The sequence below is a fragment of the Anopheles stephensi genome, chromosome 2 (assembly GCF_013141755.1).
Source record: "Anopheles stephensi strain Indian chromosome 2, UCI_ANSTEP_V1.0, whole genome shotgun sequence".
In the NCBI taxonomy this organism is placed as follows: domain Eukaryota; kingdom Metazoa; phylum Arthropoda; class Insecta; order Diptera; family Culicidae; genus Anopheles; species Anopheles stephensi.
The window spans coordinates 73,366,110-73,376,086 of NC_050202.1; the positions used below are offsets into that span (position 1 = coordinate 73,366,110).

At 47.5% G+C, this 9,977-nt stretch overlaps 4 protein-coding genes across 4 annotated transcripts; 2 read left to right on the plus strand and 2 right to left on the minus strand.

The window, feature by feature from the left end:
- Positions 1–475: 475 nt before the first annotated feature.
- Positions 476–6,004, minus strand: LOC118504244 (GRIP and coiled-coil domain-containing protein 2). The gene is made up of 5 exons (XM_036038466.1): positions 5,788–6,004; positions 5,593–5,701; positions 1,397–5,523; positions 1,119–1,227; positions 476–1,046 (listed from the first exon to the last, which is right to left on the minus strand). The coding sequence occupies exons 1-5, from the start codon at positions 5,812–5,814 to the stop codon at positions 1,000–1,002; spliced, it is 4,419 nt and encodes a 1,472-aa protein (XP_035894359.1). The 5' UTR covers positions 5,815–6,004; the 3' UTR covers positions 476–999.
- A 353-nt stretch (positions 6,005–6,357) lies between these two features.
- On the plus strand, positions 6,358–7,519 carry LOC118504253 (armadillo repeat-containing protein 7). Its single transcript, XM_036038480.1, is given in 3 exon segments — positions 6,358–6,537; positions 6,627–7,057; positions 7,059–7,519. Coding segments are annotated over 3 exon segments (969 nt in total). The 5' UTR covers positions 6,358–6,428; the 3' UTR covers positions 7,488–7,519.
- A 48-nt stretch (positions 7,520–7,567) lies between these two features.
- On the plus strand, positions 7,568–8,355 carry LOC118504251 (follicle cell protein 3C-1). The gene has a single exon (XM_036038478.1). The coding sequence runs from the start codon at positions 7,618–7,620 to the stop codon at positions 8,164–8,166; it is 549 nt and encodes a 182-aa protein (XP_035894371.1). The 5' UTR covers positions 7,568–7,617; the 3' UTR covers positions 8,167–8,355.
- Positions 8,222–9,120, minus strand: LOC118504252 (60S ribosomal protein L44). The gene is made up of 3 exons (XM_036038479.1): positions 9,017–9,120; positions 8,587–8,760; positions 8,222–8,497 (listed from the first exon to the last, which is right to left on the minus strand). Exons 1-3 carry the CDS (start codon positions 9,017–9,019, stop codon positions 8,360–8,362), a joined length of 315 nt encoding a protein of 104 aa, XP_035894372.1. The 5' UTR covers positions 9,020–9,120; the 3' UTR covers positions 8,222–8,359.
- Positions 9,121–9,977: the final 857 nt, after the last annotated feature.

Here is a 9,977-nt window from a genome sequence, read left to right on the forward strand (position 1 = left end):
TCGATACGCGATGATTTCTGCTTTCGTTTTGGGGTAATTATAATAGACACCCATACATTGAAGGACGGCGGCCAGACAGATAAAGTGCCCCGCTATCCATCCCACGTTTCTGCCTTCATCTTCACCCACCCACCGGATAAACACCGTTACGGCGAAGTGGCCATAAAATCGCGCATGTTTTTCTCACCGCATGAAGTGCGCGCCGCACGGACAACCGATGCTACTACTATCGCCGTACGCGTACTCTCGCACACAATGCTCGCCTCATGCACGTCGAGGGGGAGGAAAAGGAAATGGATGAATGGCCCGGTTTTTCGCACTTGCCAACATTTTTATCTCGAGAGTTGGCTGCGTTCACGAGACACCACCACAGCCAGCATGTTTTGTGAACGCTCTCGTGAATGAATTTGGCGTCGAGCGGCATGAACACAACATGATCAGGCCGCTAGTTCTTTCCGTTAGTTTACTAAATTGATTATCTAACAAGAATAACTTTATTGCATTTTTTAAAACTAAATTTAAAACAGCAAAGAATTATACAGGATTTTAATTTATCAAGGACACAACACAGATTCTTTAATCGGCGATCTTCTATGAACATAGCAAATGATATAGTAGGTGGAATACACCAATGACTTTCCAATATTTAAAGTAACCCAAATTTATACAATTTTAATTTAATGTAACAGTAGTAAAAACAACATGCTCTATTTATTCTTTCGAACACGAATCGGTGCAATAGCGCTGAATAAGAGTGGTATGTAGGAATCATAGCATTGTATAAAGGGATGCATAAGGTTTCGTTTTAAATTACCCAAAATCCGGACGGGACGATCGATGGAAACAAATGTATTCCAACCGACTGGCAGTGGTCACACTGCGTAGGAACTATCTAGGCAAAAATATGGGGAAGGATAAACTTTACCACTTGAACCGGGAATGAATATAAATATATAGATACATAAAGGCATATTCGATGGTACTCTGCCGCGCTCCATATTAACTCCACAGCAAACCCGTCCAGCCGCGAGCACCAGGATCAGAACCTGCCGAAAGGTAAGGGAATAAGGTATGTAGCAGATTCATTTGCCGATAGCAAAAACCAACATGAAACACACCTTTGGCTACGTTCTGCAGCTTCTGTGTTTCCTCCGGACTAAGCTTAAGTATCGTGTTTAAAACCGGCACCAACCTGGACCGCTCGTCTCCATTGCTTAGCGTTACGAACTGTACCGAATAACGATTTGAAGGAAGAAATTGGCTCCGTTAATGCAGGCTTGAACAACCCGTGAGTGCAATGGGGTACGGGGTCGACACACAGATCGAACCGGACTCTTGCTAGATCCGTACAAAGAGTCGTCGGACCCATCCACTACTTGCTGCACGAAATAATTACCTTGAATATCACATTTTTTAAATACTCCGAATTGTGTACATGAGCCTCCCGCTCGATGGATCGCTGCTGCCTTCGCACCTCCTCCTTCAGCAGCTCGTTCAGTTGCGTTAGCTTCGCAAGATCTTGTTCCGCTTCCGCCAGCACCGCGGTCAGATGACGCACCCTGCTTTCCTGCCTGCTCAGCTGCTCCTTCGTAGCCTGCAGCTCAACCGTTGGCGACGGCTCCCTACCGTGCGCGTGCTCACCTTCACCGTCCGCCAGCACGACCGCGTTGGCATCATCGAACGAAGTGTTCAGCAGCTCGTCCAACGGCATCACATCGCGACTGTTGCGTCCGCGTGCCGTGGAAGACGTGGAAAGCTTCCGTCGCCAAGTGCCCACCGATCCGGACGCTCCCAGCCCAGTACTTTCCGACCCTTCGCCATCTTCCCGTTCCATGAGCAGTAGGCTAATGCGCTGCTCATCGGTAAACGTGGCCCGGTTCGCTGCACCGGACCCGGCTCCCAGCAGTAACGAACTTTGCAGCGATAGGTTATTATTGTTCAACAGAAGATTGCTTCGGCCGTCAGCGTCCGCTGCCGTGGCTTCCGCTCGGGTCCGTACGCTTTGCTGCAGCTGTTCCATCTCGCGCGCGTGAGCGTCCTGCTGTTCTTCGAGCTGCTTTTTGTAACACTGGACAAGCGTTTCGTTCTGAATGCGTTGCGTTTTCAGCGCTTCCTGGTGCTCCTGGTTCAGCTTCCTGGATTCCTCCATCAACGACTCATTGTGTAGACGGCTTTCTTCCAGCAAGTTCAGCAGCTCCTTGCACCGATTTTGCGTCCTGTCCCGTTCATGCTTAAGCTCCTCGTTGCCTCGCGACAGGTCGGTTATTTGCTTCAGAAGACCCTGCTGCTTGGTTTCGACCGCATCAAGCGAACGACGTAGCTGATTTAATTCCTCCTCCAGCTCCTTCTCCCGACTGCTGTCCTTGTTCTGATTTTGCCGCAGGACGGACTGGGCGCGTATTTTGTAGCTGGCAAACTCGGTCCGTATATCGTCCAGCTCTTGCTGCTTGCCGGCCATCTCCTTCCGCACATCGGTTAGCTCGCTCTCTAGGCTGAGGTTTTGTTTGAGCAGCGCATTTTTCTCCAGCTCCAGCGAACCGCACGTTTGCTCCTTCTCGGCCGCTTGCTGCTCTAGCTCGACGCGACTATTTTCCACCTTCTGCTTCAAACGGTCGTGCTCGTCGCGCAGCTCTTCCAGCTGCCCGGTAAGCTCCATCCGCTGGTGTTCGCTTTGCCGCAACTTGCCCTGCTGGACGTCCACCTCCTGCTTTAGCTCGCGGGAATGCTTTTGCTGCGATTCTAAGCCTTCCTCCAGGAGGGTCAGCTGCTGCTTGAGACTCTTCATCGAACGGTCCTGCGCGTCGATCGTTTCTTCCAGCTCTTTCACGAGCGTTTTCTTCGCCTCCAGCTTGGTGTTTAGTTCGGCGAGCGAACGTTCGTACGCTTCCATTTCGAGCGTAAGCAGGTTTGCTTTCTTCGACGCAAGCTTCGATCGATCCAGCTCGGATCGGAGCTCTTTTTGCTGTTCCAACGTATCGGAAAGATCTTTGTCCTTCGCTTTCAAGGTCGCCTTTAGCCGTTGGTTCTCCGCATCGATCTCTTTCTTCGCCATTTGAAACGCATCCTTTTCGCGTTTTAGATTTTGAATTTGTGTTTGATACTCTCGGATGGCGGTTTCCAGTGTGGTCCGGTCTTTGGCCGTACCTTCCACGCCCTCCTTCTGCATCTGCTCCAGTGTGCTCAGCTCGATCGTCTTCTGGTCGAGTGCTTCTCGCAGCTTGGACAGCTCCGCTGTCATGCCGTCGAGCTGATCCTGCAATCGATCGTTTTCCGTCTGTAGGGTTTGTACATTTTTCGTAACGGTTTGCAGTGCGGAATCAGCGCCGGTAGCTCCGGTCGCCGACCCGGCAGAGCCTTCTTTTTCATACTTTGCCAGTAGTAGCGTTTGTTCCGCAACCTTCTTCTTCAGTTTCACGGCCAGCGAGCGTAGCTTGATGTATTTCTCTTCGTAACTTTCATCAATCTCGCGCAGCCGGGCGACATCCTCTACGCGTGAGATGGTCGACGTGGACATGACGTCACTTTGCGCATCGAAGCTAACGTTCGAACGGTTGAGGGCGGTTGCCAGCTCGTCGCGTTGGCGTTCGAGCTCGGTCTCCCGTTCGGCTACCAACTTTTGCAGTTGATCGATCTGTAGCTTTAACGGCTCCAGCTCGACCGTTTCGGTGCGGGATAGTTTGTCCTGTAGTTCGGCAATTTTCGAAAGCTGCAAATTAATTACCTCTCCTCTATCTTTTAGCATTTCGTTGATCTCTTTCAGCTCGGACAACAGCTCACCGTTCTCGACCTTTAGCCGATCGCAATGAGCATTCAGCGTGGTGATTTGTTCTTCGAGCGATTGAATTTTTGCTTCCATCTCTTTACCCATCTCACCATTGCTTTGGAGCGCTTTGTCCTTAATTTCTTCCAAAGAACGCTCCAACGCAACAATGGCAGCGTCTTTCTGCTTCAAATCGGCCGAAAATGTTTTGCTTAAATCATCCCTTTCGGCACGCGCTTGTTTTACCACCTCCAGCAAACGTTGCTTTTCGGAATCGAGCACTTCCAGCGCCAACTTGCTGGTCTCGGACTCTTTTTCCATGCGCTCGCAGCGTTCCACCGTTTGCTTCGATTTGGAAATGCTTGTCTGAAGCTTCTCCGCCAGTTGCGCTAGTTGGGCTTCTAGATTTTGATTCTCTACCACCAACTTTTGCACCACGTGCTGGTTTACTTCGCTCAATTTCGAGCTTTGACTTTCCAGTTCCGCTTCCAGCGAGACAATTTGGCTTTCCAGCCGCTCTTTTTCCTGTTGCACGGAGAGTAGTTTTTCGCTGGTTTCATTTAATTGCACTTGAATTGCTTCCGATTTATCGTCGTGTTCGGTAGATCTAAGCGAAGCATCTTCTTTAAGCCGAGTTTTCTCGTTTTCCGCTTGTTGTAGCTGAGTTTTGAGGCTTTCCACATTGGCTTGCAGAGATTCCTCATGCTGCCTGTAGTGTTCTATCTGGTTTGTGTGGTTTTGTAGTTCTTGTTGCATTTTTTTCGCCTCCCTTTCGTATTGCTCGAGTTGTGTGCTGACTATTGCCTGCGATTCTTTGCTTTCTGACAGTGCGTCCTGTTGCGATTGAATCTTAGCGTTCAAATCGAGAATCGTTTGATTAGATGCGTCAAGGTCTTTTCGAAGATTTTCCTTCTCTTCGCTGTCGGTTTGCAGTTTAGCTTCATATCCAGCCAACTCGGTCCGTTTGCTTTCCTCGAGCGATTGGAGAATCGTTTTCAAACGATCGATTTCTGCCTGAAGTGCTTCAGCGTTTCCATCTGTTTGATCGCGATTAGCTGCAGCCGAACGTTGCTCCAATTGCTGAGTTAATTCCGATATTTGTCGCACTAAATCAACATTTGTCTCACGCAGCAGTCCAAGCCTTTCTTCCAGCTCACTCTTTACCAGCTCCAGCACGCGTATCTTTTCGAACAGAACGTTGGAAGCATTCACCAACGCTTTCTGCCATTTTGGCACTTGCTCTGCATATTCTTTAACCGTTTTCAGTAAAATCTTGCGATCGGACTTGAGCAGCAGCAGCTTGGCATTGATTTCTTGCACCTTGGCTTTGTACAGCTTTAGCTTCCGGATCAATTTCTCCTCCCTCGGCGTTGATTCGCCCAGCACCGTTTGGCTGCCTTTCACCTTGATCAGCTCTTGCTCCAGCGCTATCCGTTCCTTCTCTAGATTGGAATTTTCTTCCTGCAGCTCGTTTACGCGCTCAAACTCTTTCGCTAGTTTGGAGAGTTTTTCCTTCAGCTGCTCAATTTCCACCCGCATTGTGTGGGTGCCGGTTTCATGGGCGGTACGTTCGTCCGCTAGCTGGACGTTCAGTTTGGTGAGTTGTTTCTGTAGTTCATCCACCTTCATCGTCGCTTGCAGCTTTTGGTCCATGTATGAATCGGCCACCTCCTGCATCGCCTTGATGCACTCCTTGTCGGCATTTTTCTGTGTTTCGTAATGACTCAATTCCTCTTTCAGCCGCCGGTTCTCTTCTTGGCATTCTGCAATGGGGGAAAAAGAAAGCGATGAAAATGTTTACCGTAAGGCACATGGTGAAGCAATTTCATTACCATCTTTAGCCTGTTTGGCCTTTTGCGCGATACCCAGCAGACCTTTGCATTTCTTCACCAAATCATCCCTGCTCAGATTGTCGAACGGGCTCGGCTTGCGGGCGGAATCCTGCGAAATAGAGGTCATCATCGAGCTTATATTAACTGCACATGACATCAGTAAACTGAGTAAACATCGTGAACTAAGATTATCACCTGATCCGAGCTTTGACTGGTGCTCATGATTGTTCCGGGTGTTTTAGACACGATTAGCAGCAGGAAAAGTTACTATTTAGTTGGGATTCCCTTCGCAAGGCATAGTGCCGTTGCAAATGTACGCAGATAAGGGTAGAACTAGAATCCAATGTACGGTGCTACGATAACAGGAAAATGTAATCACTTTCGCAGAATTTGCCAACTTTATTATTGAGATTACGGTGACAGCTACGTGTCAAACCGGGCAGGGCTGTCAAAATAGTTTGGAAACAACCGAATAATTCGAGCCAGCATCGCGTGGATGACATGGCTTAACTGGGAATTTTATTTACGCTAAAAGTGTATTTTTAGTTGATGTAATGTAAAAACTGAAGCATTTGTTTAAATTTACAACAATCAATCACACAAAACATAGTGTTACTTCTCAACTAGCATTTGGAATAATTAGAACATGTTTGCGACCTGCAACTGAATGCACTATTTTTGTGCATCACTGTAGCTTGAACGTCACATCGTGGATTGTTTTGTAAACATTGGAGACTTGGGAAAAAGTAATGCGTACCGGTACGGGCTCGGTTGGATAAAATTCCTCGCCAATCTTTACCATTTGTGATCACATTTGATATCTTTTGGTTTCTTAAATGTTTAGCACGCAGGAACGTCTAAAGCGACGCACTCCTAATGGAGGCATAAATCGGAAGACATACTTGTGTTTGCTGGTGGACGAGTATTACGAAACATCGAACATAGGTACGCGGCGTGCTATCAACGTAGTCGATCTCGTAGGCCATAAATTTCTATCTTAGCTAACGCACTAAACTTTAATTGTTTAATTTTAGAAGCCCAACAGCAGGTAACGGCAAACCTCGCGAACTTTGCGTACGATCCAATCAACTGGAAGTTTCTGCGGGACGCAAAGGCACACGAGCTTTTCTATGAAATTATCCAACAATCGCTTCAAGGGGTGGTGGATCGTTTGCTAGTGCTACACTCCATCGTGGGACTGACCAATCTTTCGCTCGATCCGGTGATCGCAGAATACATTGAGCGAAGTAACGGTCTCGGGCAGCTCAGAGCAGTGTTAGAGAAATATCAAACCGACTGCGAGATAGTTTGCAACACACTAACGTGTTGTTCTTTCCTGCTAAACGATAGCAGAACTCTGCTGTTTAAGCAAGATAAATGTCTGTTAAGTTTGTTACAACACTTGAAACGATCGGGGAATAGAAGAATTGTAAATCTAGCAACGATACTGGCAGAAGATCTAAGCTAGAGCAATGCGTTGGCTACAGTTAGCGAGGAGGTTCAGCAACGCAGCCACCAAAGCTCAACCAACGGTAGGGACCGTGTTCAGTTTGACAAAAACATTTCGTCAAACCGATGTCCAGCAATTTGTGGCACTGACAGGCGATAGCAATCCAATCCACGTAACCGACGCACCCGACCTCAAGGAGCAGATCTTCGTGAATGGAGCCTTCCTGAATGGTGTTATTGCGGGAATCATCGGGACCAACTTTCCGGGCTTTGTCGTGACGACACAGAACTTTCGCTTCCCGAACCGGTGCCATTTGGAAAAGGAAGTCCAGTTTAGCGTGAAGGTTGAGGAAATGCGAAAAATTGTAACGGTTTCGTACGAAAGCAAACAAAACGGGATCATTGTTTTCGAAGGCCAGGCAAAACTGTTTGCCGTGCGGAAGTGAAAATAAATAAATAATCAGCTGAAAAATGGCAAGCAAGGGAACTTTCACTTCGGGTGTAGGGGTGCAGGAGCTTTAGTTTAGACTCGACGTTCTACATTCACGATTAGTTCTTCTGCCACCGCTCACCAAAATGGACAGCCGAAGGAAAAGTTTCGCTCTTTTCACGTTCTTCATCATCGTACTTCTGGCACGATCGGTTACGTGTGGAAAGTATTCCCGATTCCGACTGGCCGACGTTCAGCGAAAGTCGGCCAACGATGTACCCTGTACCTGTGCCATCTACCTCACCGGACAGTTCAACCGGTTCAACCGCACGGAACAACCGAAGGGTAATCCGGGAATTCAGCTAGAGCTGTTGCAGCACTTTCCCTGCACGACATCCGGCAACAAGCAGTGCGCGAACAAATGTTTGGACTCGATCGTGAAACATTTGCCCAACTCGCAGAACGTCATCTGTGCCACGATCGATCGTGACTGCTTTCGCGAGCGTGCCTACTTGTTCTACCAAAACTGTGCTCCCCGGTGGGTGAACAGCAATCTGTCGGCCGGGAAAGAGTTCTGCTGCCAGAACGACAAACCCATGCGCTGCAATCTGATGGCGGAGTTTATACGGCAATCGTTGCGCGAAAGCAACACTACCAGCACCAGTTCCGACGAGCAGAACGTATCTGACCGGTGATATCTTGAGCGGGGCGATTGAATAAATACGATAGATGCACAACACCGAGTGCGTGTAGAGTTGTTCTTCCTCACATCTTCATCCCTTACTCGTCGCGGTAACACTCCACGCCGGGAAGGGCTGAAACTTTATTCCGGAGATGGTTTTCCGAAACATACAGTGCACACGCTTCAAGACCAAATCGACCGGCAGCTTAGAACTGGATCATCTGTCCCTTACGCTTCTTGTCACCACCGAGCTCGAAATGTTTGCAGCGCTTCAGCGGGGTCTGTTTGCGGTACTTGCACTCGACGCATTCCATACGCAGCACAATTTTCTTGGTGGTCTTGGCCTGGCGGGTGAAGAAGAAACGACACGCATCGTATGAGCCTTTGGGGGTTTTCCGGGGCGCGATACCGCACACAAAACTGCCATGCTTACCTTCTTCCTGAAGATGGGCTTGGTCTGACCACCGAAACCCTTCTGTTTACGATCGTAACGACGACGACCCTGGGAAGCCTGTCGTTCCTTGGACTTCTTGTACTGTGTCACCTTGTGCACACGGTGAACCTTGCACTTTTTGCAGTACGTGCGGCGCTGCTTCGGTACATTTACCTGTAACACAGAGCGAGAGTAGGGCAATCAATAAACCGATTCCAACAGGCCAACAACATAACCTTAGAATCCGACACGATTGGACGGATATCCGCGCAGTATAAACATCGTTAGTGTTTCTACATAAATTCAACATTTCGGCATGTGTTTTCATAACCGGTATTTGCAGCACGGTACGATGCGATGGCAAAGCGAGCTATTGCCGTTGCAATCTCATAAACTACCACAATTAACGTGAAAATAAGCCATCACGTACCATTTTGGATGTTCTCGTCGATTCAGTCACAAACGAAAAGAGGAAGCCCAGAGCAAGCGGTAAACGTCAAACCACGAATAACAGATGACAGAACGCTTGTTTCCGGCATCATGACAAGCAAGACAATAAACTGTATGGAAATTATTTTCAAGCAAGAACCGCGAAACTTGATTTCGGAAAAGAATTCGAACGTAAAAATTTTAAAATTTTGGGATGGTCGTTAAAATACTTAATTTTCTTTATCACCATTCTTTCTTACATGATTTAGCCCTTTTACATGGATTATTATTTTCAGAGAACTGATTTATGATTTTTTTTGTCCTCTGGTTCGATCTGTTAAAAATATCAATAGAAAACCTATAATTTTTCTGAATTTGCAGCTTCGATCTCTTGATTGTGCATTTAATATACTTCAGACCAGTAATTTGCATAAGTTAGGCCAGTCAAACAGATTTATTTTCAATAAATATCCTCCTCATCTTCTCCTGTTTTCATGGTCCCCCCGTCCTGTCGCGTGAAAACCCAGGACTCTCTGGGCCACCAAACCGCCCTTTTCTCAACTGTTCTGGAAAAGAAGTTTCAAACATTCAGCTTCGTCAAGCAAATATTTAAAAGAATATCAAATTTTTTATATATACTATTAATATACAAAGAAAAAAAATAATTTCAATACAGACAGTCGACGAAAGCGCTGTCCAAACAGTATAATCATTTCATATCGAGCAATGGAAAGGAGTGTAAAGAGTTACCCCCATTATCTGCAGTTCAACTGTTGGGTATCTTCTTTCTCCGGTTTGACCGAAGAAACACCACAAGACACGCCGCGTACACAGGCACTTGGCGTCAGGCGAGTGAATGTCGTCGTCCGACACCGCATCAAATAACCATAAGACCACCTTTAGTGCCGACTCATTACCGTAATGTCCTCCGTTGGTGGTAATCGTCAACCGTTGGTAAGCAA